Here is a 23341-nt window from a genome sequence, read left to right on the forward strand (position 1 = left end):
ACATTATATGAAACATCGAACAGAGCTTGCGAAATCAATGGGCGGCTACGTTGCGGACAACGGTGATGAAAAATAAGCCAAGAATTGTTGGCATCATTATGAGCCTCTGGCTTTGCTCTCTTCCACGCCAATTGGCTGCACCGGGGCACTTCGTTTTACAGCACCCAAATGGGAATGTTAAGGACGTCTGTTGGACAACGTCTCGTCTATGCAGGACGGCGTGGAGCGGGCAATATTCGAGTTTTTGCATTTTTTCGACGATTTTTCGCCAAAATTCGTGCGCGCGACGAAGCGAACAGATGTCGTCGCGGAAAGTGGTTTAGAATTGATTTCCGTCGACCGCTTTTCAAATTTTCTACCGCTCGGATTCTTGAAAAATAAAATCATTCCCAGGCGTCTCGGCCTGCCTGCGCGTCTTGCTGGTTATTGGCCGTCCAAAATCGTTAGTTAATATCAAAAGAAAATAGCGGGAAATTTGTCAGGACGCATCATGACGGAAAAGCGTCTTGAGGAAAAGATGATCTGGGCGGTAGAAGCCAGCCTCGCTCCAAGAGGGGCCGGAATTCGATGCTGCCAACACGGTGGCGAATGCTATTCGAACACCGACTATTTGTTTGGGGTTTTCCGTTGCAAAAAATTTAAAAAAGACTATTGAATCACAAAAGCAGGTAAGGTTTTTTGTTTCATATTTTGAGTGCTGTATAAGATTTTGCGAAATGATGACAGTATTGCTAGTTGCTTTTAACGAAACAAGTAATTCAAAGTTGCAACTACGTATCCCTTAAATGATATATAAGTTATATCCAACTTGTTTCCCTGATGAAAATTTAAGGCCCTGCGTTTAATTGCAAACGCTGTGGAAGACTCCTCGTTAATCAATCGCGCAGCTAAAGTTTACCAATGATTCAACAAACGTATTTCTGCAAAATACTGGACAAATAATTTCTAATATTTAGAAACGATGGGAAATATTTGATATGTTAACTATAGTTGTTGCCATATAAAGCTGTAGCTTTGCGATACACAAGGCACGTTGTGGGTTTGGATTCTTTAGTTGTGACTTGGCAGCCGCGCCCACGTGACAATTTGTTTCGCTCCCATTAGACAATGGGACACATCGATATATTTGCGCGGTCTGTGTGAGCGCGCGATTAGACCGAGCTTCTTCTTTTTCCGTCTCTTTGACGCGCGCCCCGCGAGCGAGTATAGCTGCAGAACGATTAGCGCGTTGTTTTTCTTGCGATGAAACTTCGCCAACGCTTCTAATCGCTGAGCGCTCGACCCCAACCAGTCGCGTTTTTACCCATTCTAGGAGGGTGCAAGATTATACTTAGGATCCAACAGAGTAACAAGTTTGTTGATGTTAATGGACGGAGTGATGTAAGTGTGGTGGTTGAAAGAGTGATCATTTGTATTTTCGCCGTAACAGACTGAGTGTAAGGGCGCTTTGTTCTTCGCCCAAGCAACTATAAGTGTGGCTTGTTTGTGACGTCACGCTTAGTGGAGTTTGTTTTTGAGTTGGTTCGGCGCTTATGTAAAGTGCCTTCGCGCACCGGCTTTGATTTATTACCAGACCGCTGAACTTTTGATTTGTGCTTACGCAGAACGCCCTTTGCTGTTTAGATGTTTTTGTCCTTGCGTGGACCTGAACCTGACAATTGGCGTTGGGCCAGCGCGCTATGTCTCGCAGGAAACAGTCGAACCCCCAGCACGTGAACGAACCCCCGATCGCGGCGACCCAATCCGAGTCCACGACACGCCCTGAGCTGTCGGAACAACTTTCAAAGGCGGTTGTTTCTAGTCCGGACGAGCCGGGCCCGCACCAAATGGACGCGAACGAGCAGCTGATGACGTTTGAGGGAGACCAGAAAAAGAATTCCATACGCGCGCGCTTCTTTGAAGGACGCTGGGCAACGGACGCTGCGTCTGCCGAAGAACGGCGCCGCCATTCCGGTGAATATTCTCATCACATGTCGATGTATCAGACTCCCGACGAAGGCGATGGCCATGAGGACAGGGGTGTGCCGAATTGGACGTCCGCCAACCGCAGACAAGCTAATGATGATTTTGTCAACAAAGTAAACGAAAACATGGCAGTAGACGTTGCAAGTCAAAAGAAAAATGGCGACCCGTCAATGAACTACGGTTAGTTTTTTGTTTTCTGGTTGTAATCTACACATTTGTTTTCAACAAACGTTTTGTTGTTATCTTTGAAGTTTATTACTGACGTGTTTACATGCGTTTGTCCCTTGCGACAGACTATTTGTAAACTCAAAGGCGGCGCGATTGACTATTTAACGAACGCCATGCATATAATCATTACGTTCCAGCAAAAGTGACGTACGGCTCGGCTGGATTGGGCGGTTGCCAGCATAGCGCCTTCCCTAAGCACGCCGTATATATTCGATCATATTTGACTAGCGCGACACCGAAATGCATGCGGGTTTTTGCAATCTTGTCGATGCTAATGTGATCAAAGGACAGCGATACTCCGTGTCAGAGGTGCACATAAAATAATCCATATTCATTACAAGTTTTGCGGCATACAAAGCCCAGCCATTCCTAAACCGGCCGTGACGTGTATATGTATTATTTTGCATGGAAATTAAATTTGTTTGTTAGGGACACTTCGCTCATGTAACTTGGTGACCCCGTGGCACTGAAATGCCGTCAAACAGGGAACGTTGTTTGCATGAGTTTAATTGCATTGGACTATTAATTTAATATGAATTGAATTCATTTCAAATTACCTACCTGACTATGACTAGTTTTTGATCTATGTCACGCAAAATAGTTCCATAGGAAAAGGTCAATTGCATTAGACATGATTAGAGGAAATTTTAGAGGAAAAACATCTGTCTGAACATACATGAGTGAAAAGGTCAAATTTGTTTTTGGCAGGCTAACTATCAATTGACTTTGTCAAATTAATTACATTTTTGTTCAAAGTTTAACCCATTTAGCACAAAAACATTAAAATGCACGTAGTCCATTCTTTTTCTCGTACCTGACCGGTAACCCGTAAACATCCCAATCTCGGCGCATAGTTTGACGGAGAGCCAAGATCGTCGTGCGATTTCACACATTACATGCCTAGCGAGGTACAATTGACCGCACCGGAGCTAGGTTTGCGATAGGTGTTATCGCTTTGGTAGCCTTTTTACTTACTCGGGCGCTGGTAATATGCAATCAGCTCGGGTCATCCGATGCGCAACAGCCACTTGCTTCATCGATCGTACAGGAACACCGCGTGTTATTTTGATAAGTTTGCCTGTGAGAATTCGAAGTCGCGCGATCGTCTTGACATTTTCGCCGATGTTTTGGCAGCCTTATAATATGTCACAGGATGGGCGCTTTAAGCGATCAACGAGTTGGTGGCCAAATGACCTGTTATAAGTGTTTGCCAGCGCTCGACCGCAAAAAAAGCAGAAGACATAACATGAATATAGGCATATTTCAGCAAAAAAAGACCATTTGTTATGATATAGTTTCGGCTGCCTTAACAGCAAGTTATCACAAAGGCAATGTCCAATATGGTTTCGATGTTACTGTCAGTAACTTAGGTATATCGCATCTGCGATCACCTGGGAGCGATTTGGTTACCGACGCCGATATAACGCGGAGATGGGCGCTGTAGTTTATCAAAAGGTGATTCAATATCGGCGTCAATTGACGAAACATGTCGCTATGAAATTGTGAATCGTAGCGTCGCGACACCAGTGATGACGCCCGATGCCGCCAATATGTACACAACACATAGGGAAGCGCTTCTCTTTAACGCACCCGCGACCATGTTGCCCCGTCGGCTCACTGGTCGAAATCGAACGATCGGCGGGCTACGATTCGGGTAGAAATGTAACCCAAGCTGACTCGGGCCATTCACGGACGAAACCCGGTACGCCTGGGACCGGCGGCGGGTAGTTATTACAAAAAACTAGTCGTGCATCGTCAAAAACTCGCCTTCGGTATATACTTGTCATTGCAGATGCCGCATTCGCGCGTGATCAACAGTAAGGAATTTCCTCCAAGGGCGCCTGTCTGTTCGTGCAATACTGTGCCAACAATGACGCGTTACCCCCGAAACCCCGGCGGGTCGGATTTAATCGAGATAAGCATGGGGTTGAGTGTATTAGCGCGATTCACCACGAGTAACTTAACACCGGGCTCTATTCAATTATGATAACGGTTATCATTCGACGGCGCAACTCGAAACCATCTTGCGCCTGTTAGCACTTCATCTAAGCGATCACTGCAACTTGTTAGGAGTGTAAGCGATTGGCGGGCCGCCATTTTTATTCACGACGCGATGATGGCTTGCATTGATGACACGCAAGAGCGCTGACCCGTTGTCGCGAGTATAGTTACGCGGTATCGAGTATCTTCTATTAAGTCGCTTTTGCGCCTTGGATAGACACGCGATGCCCCGCTAAGTGGATTGCTAAAATTAAAACCCAATGCAAAGTCTATATTTGATGCGAAAAGCCGGGTTTCAAAAAAGGTTTATAATATTTATTAAAATGTAAGGTTTTACATAATCTTTTTCTTTCAGAGTACAAAAGTGTTTGTCTGAAGTAGACGTGATGCAATTATTCCAATATTTGACGTTTAATGATACCCGTAAGGAGCAATTAAAATGCGCTTGGCTTTGATTTTGTGCGGCCAGATTGCAACACAGACTAATCAACCAATGACCTTAATTACTCACAAGTATTTGCAGTGTTGCAAAGTCCGACTTCGAGTTGATCCAATGTTCCTGTTCAAACCGACTGTGTTTGCATTGACAGTGGAGGAAAGGGGACTAAAGCTCATTGATATAGGGCTGTAGGCCATCAGCCTTGAACTTATCCGTTTTATGACGGTCCTGAATTTGTTTATCCCTTCTTGTCCCTGTTTCCACGCCGAGGTGCGATCTGAGCTTGTGGGTCGGAAGCATATTATTAGCACCTTGACACTGCACATAACGCGGTGGAGCGACCGCGCATTATTTCCTCGCAAAGGTTAACAATCTTGCATTGATTGCGTGTAGAAATGTCACCACCGCCACGCGGTGCGCTGATTGGCCGCGAATTCGCACTGGCTTGCCTGGGGTCGTTCTGTGGCCGTCGCTGGCGCTGGGAACATGCTAATTGTGACCGCTGACCACTCGGCAATAGGAAACAGCCTTATGATATCCAGCGCATCGACACCAATGCGCAACACATGCGGCGCCGCATAATAGGAAATCATAACATATCCGGCAACCCGAACATGCACGAAAGCGCGATCGGCCCGCTGAGCTTATTGAAAACGCGCCCAACACGCAGTTAGCGCTTGAAATACAACTGAGCGTTTTGCAATCCTGTCGCTGGCGTTTGACATTTCACGGCCAAGGTCACAACATAACGAGGAGCGGTATGATTTATCCCGCAGTAATAATAATCATATAGTTGCGCCGCCCTGTGATTGCGAGCTTGGTGGAAGGTCAGTCGCGTCTGCCGGAATATTCCACCAGTCGCCGGGCGTCCGATGAATTGATTGTCGACATCAAGGTGTTGTGACCGACCCGGTAGCTGGTAATTGTAATGCGGTCGACTCCGCTTTCGGCAATTGAACTATCACGTTCGGATGCTCAGTATCTTGCTACATTGTCATAGTTATTGTGTGCGTAATGCGCGATTACGCGCCTGGGTTCGCTTTTGGACTTTCCAGGTTTCCCGTCCGGTGAGTTTTTGAGTGTGGGAATCCATCGCAAGTTGTGATTATCCGCCAGACTAGACTAGGCATAAAATTCAAGTGTATAAATGCATACGTGCCCATTTAAAGGACTGAGTATTTTGTTACCAACGGAATGACATCGTGATTTAACTGGGTTGCCCAAAGTTCCGCGTTCCAAAACGTGGTTTGAATTGATAAACAACAAGAGGTGCATTTTGGGAGAATGATATGACCGCAAATTCTTCTGCGTGCGTGCTTGTAGGGTTTTCTGTCTGCTTCGCAAAAACGTCCTCAAACGGGCTAGACCAAAATAGCCCAAAATCTCCACTTTCCAGTGTCACAAACCGTAAAACAAACGAACTCCCGAATACATGGCGATTCGCCACAGCGAGTAGAAGTCAATCACGAGCGCATCAAAACGCCGCTTTCCGAATTGATGAACGCCGGAAGCTTCATCCAGCCGTCTTCAATGGGCGACATAGCCACGACCCAACTCTCCCATGAAAATGCACAAAGACGATAGAGCGCGTATGACAGGGGATGATGTTGCGTCAGAAATGTTCAAAGCATGACCGTGGGAATCAATCGCATAAAAAGCATGTATGATAGACTAATACGTTATTTTAAACGCCGAAAACAAAAGAGGTTTTCGACTCGTTTAATTGCCAGTTTGTTGCGCGTGTTGCAAGGTTAGGGATCGCGACGCCTGCATTTGTGCGGATCGACTTTACCTTGATGTGGGTCTTTGGGAGGCAGAGTTTTGTTCCGGATCGCATGTTCTCGGGTTTACTTCACCTACTTTACGTTTCGGTATTATGATAACGTTTTACATTGTTCACTAATTGCTGTTGGTAGTGCAATGGCGCGTGGTGGTATGAATTAGGATAAACATGTTACGTGTGTTATGTGTAGCTCTGACGTATTTGAGACCTACGGCTAAGTGTACATGTTATGCGATTTAGGTTCTTTCACTCAATCCAAGTTGTTGGTAGATTGTTTTAAGAAATGGGAAATGGAAAGCGAAAGTTTTATTTTTCGTTTTACGTCGCGCTCGTGTGAAGCAAGTCTCAACACGAAACGCGTACATTTAGCCATGCGTGGCGAAACAAAACACGTGTTTTCGACTTCGTGCCGAATGCTTTCGTTGGCGCTTGTGGGAGTGCATTGCTTCGCCCGGCACGTGATGGTTTTCCATGCAAGTCAACTGGAGCGTTATCTGAAAATTTCTGTCAAGTACGTCTTGCGTTTGAACCCTTTTGAAACCGTTTTGTTTTGAAAAGGAACGAAAACCATACACGCCAGCCTCGATAGAAGTGTTTTGAGTGTGTTCTCATGAGAACAGGTGTGCAGTAAGCGAAAATTACGCCCTGGCGATCCTTTAAATCGTGTTGACACGGCCGTAAGCAAGAATGTTAAGTTAAGCTGCACCGGGGCACTAATGGCAGTGCCATCAAAGCACGTGATTCGTCACGCTCGACTGCACCCGGCGAGCGCGAAACACAACACGGGAAGCAGGAAGGTGGAAGGTAGTCTGAAGCGCCGGGATTAATAACCAGGATGGCCTTGTTTTAGTCACGGCGCATTGGACGCATGTTGTTTTTGGCCAGTGGCGGGACCGAGCACATATGCGAAAGCTCTTGTATGGCGCGAATCATAAGAGGCGGAACAAGCGGTGCGTTTTGACAGCAAACTAGATTTAATGGCGTTTTGTGGCATTAGGCGACACCGCAACATCGCCGCAGGTATATATAGTCGCCTTCCGGGCCTAATTTGGATTGCCTGAACAATGCGTGGATTCAAATCTCGCATGTTCGCCCTATAATTCTGACAAGATGTTGGTCAAAACGTCCCCTCAAGCGCCTATTGTGAAAACTCTGACTTTTAAAACAACGTCAGTTGTCCACAAATCCACAGAAATATTTTTACCTACTTATCTCTGAATATACGTTTAGTCGAAGTATTTTGCATGGTTTTAAACTAAACTTGGTGCCAAAGACATTTCAAAACTTTTCACGGACACCGAGAATGGTGAGACCACCCAAGCCAACACAACTTTATCCATCAGCAAACGTCCCAGAAACGAATTATTATAAGCCATCAATCGGCAGATGCTTATCAAAAGGGGTTTCTGATATGTGCTTACAGAGCCCGAATAACCCTGTTCTGTTTCACTCTTATCGGCGCATCGGACAAGCATAATAAATTAGTGTGATGACGGCTGGGATGACAAATGTTGTATTTTCATGTCCAACCTGCAAAAAGGTTGCCTTTCATATTCATCGCGTGAGGAATTATAAGCGGGCCAGAGATCGATCAAAGGCCGTAAGTTTGTAATAGAAAACAAACGTAATAGAAAATTGATCCTAAAGAAAGTTCACGAGCAAAAAGAGACTTAAGGTTCGAATCATCGCAATAATCTGCCACATACAAACTTAAATCTGCGTTCCATCACCTAAGGGAGTCAGTTGAAACGACAGCTACGTACAAAAGCGGCAGATTGTCGGGGCATGATTTTTGCCCCAAAATCGCACGGCCTTATGTCGATGTAGCCTTATCGAGGGATTCGACGTCATAAACAAGGCGATTGTGACGCTGAGCAGGCCGTCGCACAATCGGGCGCCATATTTCCATGACGTTTATGACAAAACAGGGCTCCATTAGCTCGCAGAGGCACAGCTAGGTGGTGGCCGCACATCGACCCACCCTGATAAGCGCCGCGATTTCTGCGATATGCCACCAAAGCGACGAGAGACGCGAAAAATTCATTTCGCGTTGTGCGGTCGTTTAAGGGCTGCGAATATTCGGAGCATTTTCCTCCTAATAATGAAAACGCGGACACACAAACCGCCAAAAGTGTTGTCATTTTTCCAGGTCTTCTTGTTTGTTCCATTTTCCTTTAGTAGCCCAACTGCGTTTAAGTACAAAGAGGAGCAACTGATCCATAAAATTTCCCAGTGCATCAGCTTGTCTTGCACCCTCGTTATGCCACATGGGTAACACGAAATCTTTGTGGTATCTTGCACCTGCGACCCGCCATTCACACATCATATGCCTTCCTGTTTACGGTTGCAACTGAGCCCGTTCTCCAAATTGCACCCGGGACGCATAACGCAAATCTAACACCGAATTCAAGCGCCTTCTGACCCCGACGGGTTCTCTTCCAGAGCGCGACTTTGCTCCCCAACACAGAAAACGGGACCCCAGCTGACGAGGGTAATAACCGCGAAGACGGGTTATAACTGAAAGATCAAACGCACGCGTTTAAAGTGACGTTTGGCAGCATGGTGATACTTGTAGGCGGTTCACTTTGATGTTTTTTCTCATGTCGAAGCGAATCGGGGGCTACTTAGTGTTTATTTTCGCGCCTCGGGATGCTCTTCCCGGGGGAAATCTTATTACCGGGCGGCCAGCTGAGACGTTACTTGAAGCTCGCGTTTTAAGAGGCCGCTTATGTCACAATGCAGCAGGTCGTCGAGTCGAAAGCTCGCGTACTCGCGCATATTCGCCAATGACTCGAGTATTTGCCTATCTGTCGCTTGATGGGCACGCAGACTTCGAGATCTGTGCGGATTTAGCTGATCCGCAGGGCTGGGGCCCTTAAGAAAGGGGAGAGCTGGCCACTTATGTCTTGCCGCCGAGTACTGGACCCTAATTAACCATATTACCGAAAAACTTTCATACCAGCAATTGTTGAATGTATGAGGCAGGAAAGTTAGTTCACTCGTACTGGTGTTCTTGGGAACTAAACGCATTTCAATCGTTGTGAGGCAACTCGCACTCGACGGTAGCCGCGATCATGTCGACGATACTCGACGGAATGTTCGCGAGTACTCGAGGACCAGCTCGCGGCATTGTCAACAAGATGTGACCCGGGCTAATTATTGAAGTGTATATGATTCGCTTTCACTACTTGTGCACGAGTCCTGGAGCAGATCGGCTGAGCAAACAAACACAATTTCTCTGACGCGTCCCCACAACTTGATATACGAGGAATGGGAACATTTCGTTTCTTCGCACTTTGTTTATTCTCTCTATCCCTCGTCATATGAAATTTTGGCCTCTACTGGTCAAAACTATTAATCCAGCCAAACTTTGTATGTTCTGGTTGTTAAAAAGGGGTTTCTTCGCATTGTACAAAAATCTGTGATTTTGAGAACAATTTTTGAGAAACAATTTTACATTGTTTTATTTATCTTTTTGTCTACAAGGCTTGATATTTTCTTGAAATGTAAGTGGGATCAACTTGACAAGCTTGTCGTCGAAAACATATTTTTGTTTCTGATATGATTCGTTCTTTCTTTTGGTTTCCATTGGCTTTTGGACATTGTAATTTTTCAGTGAACCACTGACCTGGCCCATGAGGTCGTGAAGGAGAGTTAAAGATAACGAGCCGACCTTGTGTCTCGTTTAGGAGAACATAGGGTGTCGCTGATTTATGGCACTTTGCCAAAACAGCCCTCCCCTCCCCAAGCGGGAGTTCCTTATAAGGTCACGTTGCAGCAGAAGACGAAGCGATGTTGAAGACAAAGCGAAGGAGGCAGCAATATTCTAGCCTGTTCAAACATGAGGAAAGGTACGCTAGAATGAGCTGCCGTCATCGCTCATAGGGCAGGCATTTTAAGCTGACGGCCCTTCACACGAAACTGACCACGCCGTATCGCCAACGCAGGCTGACCAGCGCCGGTTGAAGCACGCACAACGTTGCCCCACGGGTTTAGCGCCATGAAGATCTAACAGAACGCGATTCGCAACCGCAAGGAAAACTTTGCAGTGTCCTTCTTCGCATGTAAAATAGACGTATGATACAGAGGAATTATTTTCACTACTTGGGCTAAGGTGACGCACCGGTGAAAATAACCCGTCGATATTATTGGATCCAATTGAAATCGATTGTTTGTACACAACGATTTTCGGACCGCCCTCTGAACTCTCCGGGTGTTCCAAACATGTTCAGCCGACGGGCGCATGTAATGGTCATCCGCGTCTGATCACCATGAAACCTACGGGTGGAGTCAAGCCAACTCGTCTATGGCTCGCTTCACACCCCATAATCCACCAGCACAAAAAGTCTCTCCGCTGCAATTTTCTGCGTCTTATCGCCGTTATGGCACGCATTGTTGAGAGGTTATATGGGAAGGCTTGGGCGCAGGGTTGTAAACCAAGCCGAGCGCGCGGTGTACACCTAATTTGACACCTAATAAGTTAAACCCGCGCAGTGAGCGGTCAGTTAATACAGCTCATTCACGGTGGACTGCATCTGTACGACGCAGGAACGCGGCCAGTCCTCGCGGCGCCTGGCGGTATCGTCGGACAGGCTCTTCATCTTCATAACTCTCCCTGGCATCATGCGAAGGATTTTGCCTTTCGTTTGCGATCGCTCGCTTTATCTATTCTAAGCCGTCATACCTGGGTGAGGATGCCCCTGTTTATATGTGGGCCAGAGGGACAGGCGAGCTATAAGCTGTGCGCGCAATTACTGGCAGCGATGATGGACGTATGCCCACGTCGGGTCGAATATTTCGGATGGCAAAACCCTTTCTTCTCTGTCTGTGTCGATACCACACAGGGGGGATGTCATAAACAAGGTTTGGTTTGGGTTTAGAATAAACCCCTCTTTCAATGCATTCGGATATAAATAGAAGAAAACGATGCATCATAAAATTTTAGATAAGGTATTCGGCCAAAAACCTTCCGTTATTGAAAAACTTAACATACAAAAAGTATTGTGTATCAATTGAATGGAATTATGATTGCCATATTACCCAGCTTTGGGTATTAACTTTTTTTGCGGCAGGTAAGGCAGGTTTAAGGTTTGGAAACAATCGAACTCGTGTATAATTCTGGAGCAATGTTCTAACCTTTCTTGTTGGAGTACAAAGTCTTAGACAGCAAGCAACATGAGTCGAAACTCCATATGAATAGCCAAATACACTCAAAACATTTGCAAATTACCATGTACAGGTTTTGTACACTTGACGCCGACCTTTTTCTCCAAAAGGTTGACCACTTTGTTCTATGAAACTTGGAAATTGCTCACACAGTGAATCAAAAACGCACGTTCGCATTAAAAAAAAATGCCGGCATTGTTGTTGATCCCTCAACGCTAGAGTCAGCCCGGCCCCGGCAGCGAATTTTTTATTATGTCATAACCTTTTTCGTCGTAATTCCACCACTCAGAACCTGACACCGAATTGAGAGCGGAACGCAATTAAATTTTGCGACCCACCAACGTTGACGCCGACAATATCTCCGATTCCTCATATTTTTGTGTCATCGATTTTTGTGACCCCTCTACCCTTGTGACGATCCGAGTCAAAAGACCGCTCGATGCATTGGTGCATAAATCCTTCTGTTGCGCAACAAGGGTCCGATTGTGATGTCACAATGGTGCCGCGCACCGTAGCGAGATATGACTGTTTGGTCAGCAGTGACTAACAATGGGGGAGGGCGACCATGCTGCAGCGACAGTTATGGATGCAAATAGTTTTTTATATGGATCGATTTACGAGTCCTTTCAAGGCTTTGTGCGTCCGTTTTTATTCGCCAACAAGTAACGTCAGAATTTGAAATGAGTTGCAAATCGCTGTTGGAGGACGCGCATGACTGAAATGTGGCAATTGGTTGACTTCAAACGACATTTTAAATGCTTACTTACAAATGCACTATTCAGTATAGGTTCGTTATATTGCGCACAAAAATCGATAAAGCCGTTCACAAAAAAATTCGCGAGCAAAGGGCGCGCTTTATTTTTATTCAAAAAGACAATGCAACATCACAGTCAGTTTAATAAAATTTCAAAGCGTATTCAAAATTAACTGCGAGAATTCCATGAACGACAGACAGCATCTAATGGAGGCAAGCACGTACGACCATTGGTGAAATCCCAACAAGCAGCAAATTGCTACAACATATTTTCTCACACCGACACTTCCTATACTACGCCACATGCGGTTAGAGGTCGTATCACGGTTCAAGCTGACTCGAGTGGCAGAAAGATCCCGAGCTAAGCGTCAGCTCCAACCCTGACCTTGGCCGTAATGAGCATTCGCATCATATATAAGTGCATGGTCCGGATTGACATTACAATTGCGTAGACTTCATCCGTAGACTCAAAGTTAGGCTGGACCTTAAGCCTTTTATTGACCTTTATAACCCGACAAATTCCCGTCTTGGAAATGGATTTGCCAGCAGATAATAGAGAGATCGTGGCCACACGTTCTGCCCCAGCCATTCTTGTTCAGCCATGCCATAGACTTATGAGTCGGTTTACCGCAGAAATCCGACACTGGCGCGGATTGATGATGGCATTTCTCGACCGTTAATCACCGACACCCGTTTGCGCAACTTATTACCGTCTGATAACTTGTTTATCTACGGTTGTTCCTGGGCTCCCGGGCGCGGGATGGGGTTTCATTTGCTTGTCGATATGTATTTAGTGATTCCACTCTATATTTCAAGGTGGAATAATATGATCAAAGTTTTATGACAAAGCAAATGAGTTGCTTACGTATCAGTCTTGTGCCTCTAGAAAACACCTTTGTGCTAACGGGACACAGTACGTGTTGAACCCAAGACGCCAGGAACACTGCAAAACAGCGCCGGGCGATTTTGGGAGATTATTCTCCGTATAAAAGGAAGCAATTGCGGGTGGGCAATTGCGACCCGCTGTCGAAATAACCAAGGCCCTTTCACAATGCAGAAACAGGGAGATTTCTGTCTCAATTAGTCAATCAGCTTCCGAGTGTTGCTGACGCGCAATTGTGGGAAAACGTGGAACATAACAAAGTGTTTTTTTCCAACGTAGCCAATATGAGAAATTTAGCTCTGTTTTAGGATTCGTAAATTTTGAGTCCATTCGTGCTGGAAGGCAGTGTGGTCAATGACTCAAAGGGTCAGACCGGTTTGTCATTGATTTTGATCTGGGTGGGGTAACGCGGGCGTTCCTAGTTTACCTGTGCGTTCGGGGATGGCGCTATTTTAAGTCCACGTCAACAGGACGATCCTTCATCGTTTCAGTCAAACTGTGGTTTCAATTACAAATGCCTCGAGTCAACGAGTTTGAGTGTCTTACCCGTTTTTTGCGGCTGCCGTGAGGTAGAACATATGCATTAAAGAGCTCTTTTTTTAATTGCATTAAAGGTCTCTCGAGTATAAAGACATTCGTTCTCCTTGAAATTGTATATTCTGTGACAGCAGAAATCAGCTCGGATAATAATCAGTCAGCAGATATTCACCATAAGGAACGATAATATTTAGACAGAAGGTCAAAAATACTAGAAAGAAATTTGACTGGAAAATAGAAGAAGTTGGCAGCATGGTAACGTTTGTACGCAGATATCGCATGCCAACAGTGGGGTTGTTTTTGCTTACAATAGACGCCAGGCTACAGAAGCAAAGTGCTGACCACATACAAAAATTAAGTATCGTACAGCAATGACGTGAGAGGAATCAATTAAGCTTGTCGGGAACAGGAAGGGCAGGAGTCAGGGGTACAATTTCAGATACGTTGACATCTACAAAGTGAACGCTGCCTCCGACCCCGAGCTCAAACAAACACAACGCAACAGTGCCTGTCGCAGGCGATCCAGTTCAATGATAATCCGAACTTTTGCGTGCACAACAACTCACCAAAGCGGTTTCGTCTTTCGCTAGGCCTCGTTGCGTTGAAGACGAATCGCTTGTTCCTTTAAAGCGCAGCCAAGTCGCCGCGGAACGCCACCGACTGACAGTTGGGGAGATTTGGCCGTTGGTCGTTTACAGAACTCGGTAATTGGCGCGCACTGGAACCCGCTCGCTGCCCTCGTGCCGGACCAGTTAAACGATGAAGTACGAGTTACGATTGTTATTCTTTTGCAATGTAGTTCTATATGATTGGCAAAGGTATGCCGCCGGACGCCCGCAGTTGAAGAGCTCAAGAAGTTTTTGAGGGAAGTACAAAGGTGCGCTTGGAGAGGGTTTACGCCAGCTCAACAAACCGCCGCAAAATAAACCGCACGTTGTTCAAGCTAATACGCCAAGAAAAATTACCACCAGTAGTCTGATCTACCCCCGCTTGCGGATTCTTTACAAGGCAAGACAAAATGGGGAAAGGTGAAATCAAAATGGCTTCCGTGATTGTGAGAAACGTGGCGTCACCGCAGATCTATTATAGAGGAGTCCAAAGTTTATTGGTGCACCCGTCAGACAATAAGCCCACAGCAGCATATGTCATACGGTTTAACAAATATCAAATACGACATTAAGCTGGTTTGTTGAAAATGGCATTTGGAGGATGCATGTACTTTAAAGTAAATATACATAAATAGAGCAGAGTGTTATATAAATGGCATACAGGTATAAGCGCGATGATTCATACGGCGGCTTATCGCATTACATCGTTGAACTTGTCGATGCTTATGCAAAACCAACAAACAGTGCAAAGGTCATGTTGCCTGCAGGACAGAAATTATAGGTCAGGGCCTTAATATGTAAAACGCGACCTAAAATTGCACCAACCTTCTCGGCATTTATTTATTTACTGCTGAAACCGTAAAATCGTGGCGAAAATATTAAAGACTGGCGCAACTCGTTTATTCGGTTTTCTGTCGTCAGTCCTCCAATTCAAAAAGTCAACGTCGAGTGCGGGGAAATGTCGAATGTGACCCGCGACGCAAAAGTTTCTAGAACATCGGGCGCAGCTGCGGCAGAAACGCACTTCAAACGAGGTTGCATCATATTCTGCCAAAACCGAAACGAATTTCGCGATGGCGAATGTTTACGGAGTTGCGCTAAGTGGTGGCTTTGATGCTCAAAAGCAAAACAGTGCGGACACAACCATAATGACACACGTTGTTTCGACGCGCCCAGACCCTTGTTTCACTTTACGCCGCGCTCCGCCGACTACGACAGTCATTTAGATTTGCTCGAGTGGAGCGTCGCGATAACTTACATGATGATGTGCACATTTTTGTCGCCCGCACGCGGCCCCGCTTTGATGCCTTGGTCCCCGTTCTGCCAGAAATCCCATTAGCCGGCGGCATGCGAAGTTTTCTTAGGTTAAAAGCGGAAAACATATGTATTATTGTATATGCCACTTGTCCCAACCAGATGGGTAGGATTGGTCGACATATGACGAAATGACCGTTTTTGGCGGTTCTTGGAGGCGCTCAATTTAAGCCCGGCTTATGGGAAATTTCACTTTAATAATAATATGGAGCACGGTTGTCACAAGTGCTTGCAAATATTGTTTCAGGAACAAGACAAGATAATGGCATATTGCAAGTACAGCGCAAGCTTTTATTGAAAATGTTTTGAACTGTGCTCGTTACGCTTGTTGCTTCGGGTCTCTTGTTTGTGGTCGAATAAGCTATCCCTCTTGAAAGATATTTCTTCGTCTGCAAAGGCCAGAACGAACCTGAAATGTCAGGCCGTTTAATTATCGACGTCTTCCTTAAATTTTTTGGTAAACGTCCTTTTCCGCCCTCTCATCATTCTGCGTTTCAGGCAGTCGCTGGGCAATTTACGACAGTTACATTTTGTTTCGCGCGAAAGCCGAAGTCAGTGACCCCGTTTCAAAGCATCTTCGAAACCGATGTAAGTCGCGCGCGCACGAGCCCTTTGAAACAGCGCCGCAAAATATGCAACCATGCCCTGGCGAGATCTGTAGTTTGGAAACGCACGACCGACTGTGCGAGACGCAAACAGTCGCCACACCAAGGCCATGTTTTTGTTTGCCTCGAAAACACGCGACGATTAATGTAACGACCGACGATTGTGACGATTGCTCCCATGACGGGGCGACGACATTTACGGGGTGGTCGTGATTCGTGTTGGAGGATTCTGTTTTAATTCGGGAATCTTTGTGTGTTTTAGGCTATAGCTGTACAAGCGACGAAGTTAGGCAAATGAGCGCAGATTCAAACGCGAGCACGGATCTAACGGAGAACATGGTAAGGAAAAGATAAGTGCTTGGTACGTTGAAGGTGTCGAAACTAACATTTTTGTCTGTGCAATTCAGGTCCAGGGTGTAGAAAATAGCAGCGTCGATGGAGGTCAGTAAAATCTTTTTGTCTTATTTGTGTTTGCAATCTAAAATTGCTCTACGAAGTTACGCAAAGAATTATTAGAAACACCTGATTGATTAATTCCGCCTGAAACTCTAAACGTGTGCAGAACACAGAAGAGTAGTTTTGCGTCTATTTTAGAAAATGGTTTATACTCGTAACTTTTTTGTTCTGTTTGTGGCCGAAAATAAACCTTTTTGTGTAAACAACTCGTTACTACACGCAGGTTCCCAAAGTCCTTCTGGCGAAAACATTGCCCGACATCTTGGAATTCCACCTCCCATTGTCGCCGAAAGCGGTTACTGCAATCGCCATCGAAGCAATGACAGCAGCACTTCGTTAAAAGATGATGTCGGAAATCAAGGTAAAACATATTTCAAGCCGTTGTTTGTTACATTAAGGGTGACTAATACAACAACACAAAAGACGTTGAGGCAGACACGTTGATCGTGCACGAAAATATCAAAATTTTGAATTGCATATACAGATGATCATCGAGCGACAGAAGAAGTTGTTCCAAGCCCGATGGAAATGCAGGCTCCCAACTATAAACAAGTTGCTGAGTATGAGGAAAGATTACGTCAAATTGCCGAGCAAAACCTGCTGGAGCAGCAGCGTAACAAGCAGCATCGCGAGGCAGGGGAGACAGAAGATAAAAACGAAGACATCAAGGAAATTGATGATATTAAAGACCAAGTAAGGCGCCTGCAACAACAGCAAATGTGCCAGATCCAGATGCTCAACTATCTCCACTTTCAACTCGCCATGTTCGCGTCTTCAAACCCACAGCCACAACGCCAGGCTCCTCTTTTCTTTCCAGGCGCGCAGCAAGCTTTTTCCGGCCTCAACGGGATGCAAATACAAAACATGTTGGCCAACGCAATGGCCAATGGACCAACTGCTCTGCATAACGGCTTACCGTCGATGCCCAATCTACCGGCACAACAGTATGGCGAACTCTTAGGGAAGAAGGAAGCTTCGGAGCTGGGCGATGACGACGAAGTTACAAACGAACGATCTGCATTATTTGAACAAAAACGTATTCCTGGGAGTCTTGAGTTTGAAGCAAACGATAAGATGCCAGACTGTGAAAGCGGCACCACAACTGCAAATCGACTCGACAACGACGATTCGACCACAAGACATTTGTGCCGGTATTGCCAGAAGGTTTTCGGGAGCGAAAGCTCGTTGCAGATCCATATGCGCTCCCACACCGGAGAGCGTCCCTATAAATGCAACATCTGTGCCAACCGCTTTTCTACCAAAGGCAACTTAAAAGTCCATTTCGTTCGGCACAAGGCGAAATATCCGCACATTGAGATGAACCCCCATACAGTACCCGAGTACCTCGACAATATTCCAACTGATAACGGTATCCCAATTGGTATGTCAGTGGTCCCTGACGAGTCGGATGTACCCGGCAACAACGACGGTAGTGACCGCGGATCACCCAGTGAGTTCCTAGAGGATAAGCAGCAACTAGAAGGAACACAATTTCCTGCATCCCAAAATCACAGAGAAGGGGAGATGGGACCTCCTGCAGCGGAAAACATCAGCACGAGGGATCAGTATGCATTGTCCACAAACGGAATGGGTGTTGAACCAAGCAATCCGCCTCCTATGTTTGCATCCTTCGCAATGCATCCAAATGGAATTAATGGTGAACATCACAGTGAAGAGGGAAGGAGTTTTTCGGAGACAGTTTCCCGGTCTCCGTCGGAGGTCGACAAGAACGAGAAACCTTTATCCAAGACGCCCAATACACCCATGGCCATGACACAACCTCAACAATCTAGACTTCCGTCGTCAGACACCAAAAAGCTTGAAAACTTGGTAAATCAAATTGACCGCGGCAAGGATCTGGAGAAAAATGAATGCCACATATGCCGTCGAGTACTCAGTTGTCAGAGTGCCCTCAAACTCCACTATCGTACCCATACCGGTAAGAATTAACAACTTGTCCAGTAATTCTATATAAAGCAGCAATACATTTGTGCGTTTTATCGCAGGCGAACGTCCCTTCAAGTGCGATTTGTGTTCGAGAGCTTTTACCACCCGTGGAAACCTTCGTACCCACTACAGCAGCGTTCACAGACAACAGCTGAGACCTTCGCCACCACAAAGCAACAATGCATCCCGCACCAGCGTTTTGCAGTGCCCACTATGTGGCAGCCGCTTTATGGACCAACAGTCGCTTCAGCAACACATGCAAATGCATCTGTATATAAACAGTCAGCAGCAGCATCAGCAACAGCAGCACCACCACCAACAAAGTAGGTTGAAATGCTTAAATATATTCATGAAAATAGACAAAATCTTTGGACATCGAAATAAATAGTTGCTATAAACCTCATTGCTGAATACTGCCCTTTTCTCAACGTAAATAAAATAAAGTTTGTTAGTAGGGCAGTATTCAGCAATATAACATGCCTGGCAGCATGAGTAACTTCTTATTTAGACTGAAATAAATAGGTTTATATTAATTGTTTTTCACAATAGACTGTAATTATCTTCTGACCACTTCGTTGCGAAACTTTAAAATGTGAAACTCCTATTTGAAATCAATTTTTGACGTGCAAATCTTGTTCAACAGTTGCTCGTCTAATAGCCGGACAACAACCAGGCGTCGTCAGTCTTCCAGGCTATCCACCAGTAAGCCTCCCTTCCTCCAAGTTAGATAGGAAAAGCGTGAGTCCAGCTACAAATGACAACCAATCTTCAGTCGTCAATGAATCCAGTGATCAACCAGAAGATGAATCGTGGCGCAACAACGACGTGTTCGAAGAGCGATCGCCGGCCCCAAGCATCGGTGCCAGAGGCTCCCCAGAACAGAATGGGCCATTACCCGATAGTGCCCCTAATGGATCCCACACACCTCCGCAATCGGCGTCGCCAAGAAACGAAAGTGGAAAATTTGAAAGAGGAGCTAAGCAGCCATCGGCTCTTGATCTCACTCGTCAGAACTCTAACACTCCAGTTGAAGGTGTACGGACTCCAGATGATGCGCAAAACGAAATGCAAGTCGTTTCTCCCATGAAAAGTGTATCTAACCCGTTGAGCGAGCTAGCGCACTTGGCATCCAGTAGGTAAGCGAGTATGCCAAACCAAATAACTTACTGTGTACCCAATATTCAAATTGTTGTCAAAAAACAGTACTGTTTCAAGTTGTTTCAACTTAATTGCGCACTTATTTATGTCCTTTTGCATTAAACGGCATATTTTGTACTACAGTGCTATAATGCGCCCTGGTGGAATGGCAATGATGAGTTTGCAAGCATCCCCACCGAGCGACGATGCACGTCAGAGAAAATTGTCAACGGCTTGTGAGATTTGCAACAAACCGTTCACGTGTCAAAGCGCATTGGAGGTATTTGGAAAACACAAGTTTATCACAAAATGTGCTTTTGGCTGTGTGCAAGTTTAATCTTCATGACTAGCTAAAACGCTTGAGGGCGACTTTTAAAAAATGCACGGCCTTTTACTGACCAAGTAGTATGCTTTTTGTTTTAGAATTTTGCATCATTTTTAAAAAACAACTGATATTTTAAAGTTAACAGCCACTTTTTATACAGATTCACCTACGCAGCCATACCAAAGAGCGCCCTTACGTGTGTCGTATATGTGAACGCGGCTTCACAACTAAAGGAAACCTAAAGCAGCATCTGCTAACCCACAACATCACGGAAGTGGACGACGACATGTTAGAGCCCGTTTCCAGCCCTGCTGCAGGTACACGGAAAAGATAATAGGCACCAATGAGCAACGGCATTAATTGCATGCATAAATTCAATATTGCCCCAGGGCAATCGTACGTAAGCGTATCGTCGAGATTTGAAAATGTCATCTTGAACCAGATTTACAAGACTTAAGTTCAAAACATTTAGTTGGCCGAGAGAAAGGCAAGCGCAAGTGATCGTTAACATTATCGACTTGGCGCCCGTATGGGCTGTAAATCACTGCTTGGCATACACAAGGTTTGCCTTGGGATCGTCTGGCTTGGCAATTTGGGACAAAACAAAATGGCGTCTAGATCGTTGTTTCGAAGGAAAACTTTAGCAACTGTTAAATGCCGTACGAATGACACAAATTATACAGTGAGCCGTATATCTCCTGTCACTTCTGCTCCTTTCGAGTATTGTTTATTTCAAGTAAAGATGCGAGTACCTCACGAAAACTTGCGTCAATAAAGTTTAAACAAAACGTTTTTCTCAATATATGTCAATTCACTACCTAGAAGCATAAAAATGACGAACTTCAACTATTGCCAAATACTGTAAATAAAAGTTGTGTTTATTTCGTTTAATTATGACATCTTTCACGTGCAGTCTCGATCACGGAAAGTCCAGTCAGTTCACCGTCCATGACCAACGGAGTGCAAAGCAACGGAATGAAGGTTAGCGTAAAATCTATGTTATATGGTACATAATCGGTAAGACGGCACTCAATGATACAACATACAAATATAGTATTACCATTTCGAAAATCGATATCCCCTATGGATCGCCGTGTATTATTATCGTCGACGCCAATTTTACCTTAGAAATTGATTTTTAGCGTCCATTGGAATCGACGCAAACACAGCCTTCAGCCAAGCGGACGTACCCAAGGCATTGGTGTCACATCTGTCAGAAACAGTTTTCGTCCGCCAGCTCTCTGCAGGTATTTACGCCGTAATCACTTTAGAATCTGAAAAAGGGCCGTGTTGTATTTTTCGCTTGGTTAAACATCAATACATTTATCAACGTTGTAGATTCACAACAGAACACACACCGGGGAAAAGCCATTTGCTTGTAGCGTATGCGGACGCGCATTTACGACGAAGGGAAATTTGAAAGTAAGTGTCGCACTTATAGTTGTCGCCCTGCCAAGGCTTGTGGTCTCTGTGTGGTTTTGTATGATGGTAAATGTTTTTTTCTTCCAGGTTCACATGGGTACCCACGTTTGGGGAGCTGGAGGATCGAGAAGAGGACGTCGCATCTCGATGGACAACCCTCTCATCTCCCCGTGGATGCAGAACACTTCCAACACGGCCTCAAACCCCGGGATTCGACCAAGGGCACCTCAAGCCATTCCCGGCGTACCGGATCCCGCTATTATTTACCAGGTAAAAAAACTCTTAACTTTGTCTCACACTGCGGAAATTCAACACGCCAGATTGACATTATCAAATCACGCTCTAATAGAACTTAATTGTTTGCGTGCCGGATAAGTTTTGCCTTAACTAATGCAATAAAATTTATGTAAATTGGTACCATTTAACTGATATAATCTAATAACTTGTCAATAATTCCTTAGCAATATGCTGCTCTTGCCTCCGCCGGCCTCATGGGGGTCAAGGCCACCGCCGATCCTCGTTTCCATGGCAGTGGTATATTAAATCTCAACAACTCTGCTGCTGCGAGGTTGCTGCTATCGCCTGGAAATGGACACGTTACTCCACCAGCTACAGGTAAAAACATGTTTCCTTTGAGATTCAGTGGTTCCACGAAGGACATTGTGTTTAAGGGCAACCTTTTTGTGTCGTAAAAACTGCATAAAAAGTAATAGTTGTCTTTTGTCAAACCTTGTCAACAATATTTCAACACAAAATATTCACAAACCCAGTTTATTTCATTTATGGATTAATTCATCTGTTACTCAATTGAAAATAGTTATTAAGTATCAGACAAATATTTTCTGTTAGTTCCATTAGTTGGACAAACGCTCAGTGCGATCGAAGCCATGAAGGCCAACGACAACAAAAACGTATCAGCCGCCGAATGGTTTTGGAAGGCATATCAAAGAACGCAAGAACAGGTAAATGGTTTGTTTTTAAAACTGATACTCATATTGGTCAATGGAAATGTCACTCAATTAACTCATACAATGTCATTACAATTTCGTTGAAAAATAAAAATGGCTAAAAATGAGACATTGTAAATTTTTTTATATAAACAGAGGTTTTTCTTTTCAGGTGAACTAACCACCTGCTGATTGATTGCTAATACGTTTACGCGGGGATGTTCATCAAATTGATTTTTTTACCCTTCAATTCTTCAATTTACTTCAACGTCAGTTCGCTAGCTTGCTTACCCTTGTAGATGCTGTCTAATGTGTTATGTTGTGCGAAAAGCATTTGCGTTGATAGTGCGTAGATGCTGTTGCTGCTGACAGCCAGACTGTGTAGTTTTCGACAAAGTAGCGCAGTAAATACACATTTTTTCCACAATGCCAGACTTTTTTTGTCGCTCAACGTCTCCTATCAATGTAATGTGATTTTGTGCGTGATATCGTTTAATATTGCAGGTCGTGGCATGTTGTCATTTCATGTACCGTCGTCAGATTAAATAAACCATTGATGTGCGTTATCAAGTTCTGCAAGCCTTTTTAAAACCTTCGTACAGGATAAAGTAACAGTTACATAAGAGGACGATGAATTTACAATTTAAACAACCATGCACAATGAGAAAAGTGTGCTTGTTTGCCAGTAAACTATTTTCACTGCAGTTATTACTTACAATGGCGCTAATTTTATGGCCACATTTTAAAGGAAAACATTGAAGGCAGTCAAAGTTGATGGAGCTCTGATCACAGTGATATCAGAGGCACAGTTGTTTGCAAAGCAA

At 45.0% G+C, this 23341-nt stretch overlaps 1 protein-coding gene across 3 annotated transcripts; it reads left to right on the forward strand.

Moving 5' to 3' along the window:
* The first annotated feature begins 537 nt into the window (after positions 1 to 537).
* On the forward strand, positions 538 to 23045 carry LOC145897245 (sal-like protein 1). 3 transcript variants are annotated; one of them, XM_082985441.1, is made up of 17 exons: positions 538 to 668; positions 1624 to 2145; positions 16546 to 16622; positions 16691 to 16724; positions 16963 to 17100; positions 17224 to 18678; positions 18746 to 19009; positions 19330 to 19822; positions 19968 to 20103; positions 20309 to 20465; positions 21062 to 21129; positions 21291 to 21395; positions 21487 to 21570; positions 21658 to 21840; positions 22032 to 22185; positions 22420 to 22532; positions 22690 to 23045. In XM_082985441.1, exons 2-17 carry the CDS (start codon positions 1680 to 1682, stop codon positions 22696 to 22698), a joined length of 3936 nt encoding a protein of 1311 aa, XP_082841567.1. In that variant the 5' UTR covers positions 538 to 668; positions 1624 to 1679; the 3' UTR covers positions 22699 to 23045. The 3 variants fall into 3 exon arrangements, with proteins under 3 accessions (XP_082841567.1, XP_082841569.1, XP_082841568.1); XM_082985443.1 differs by having other exon boundaries at positions 22429 to 22532; XM_082985442.1 differs by lacking the exon at positions 538 to 668 and having other exon boundaries at positions 1617 to 2145.
* The last annotated feature ends 296 nt before the right edge of the window (positions 23046 to 23341 follow it).

This window comes from Ascidia mentula, chromosome 4, assembly GCF_947561715.1.
Source record: "Ascidia mentula chromosome 4, kaAscMent1.1, whole genome shotgun sequence".
In the NCBI taxonomy this organism is placed as follows: Eukaryota; Metazoa; Chordata; class Ascidiacea; order Phlebobranchia; family Ascidiidae; genus Ascidia; species Ascidia mentula.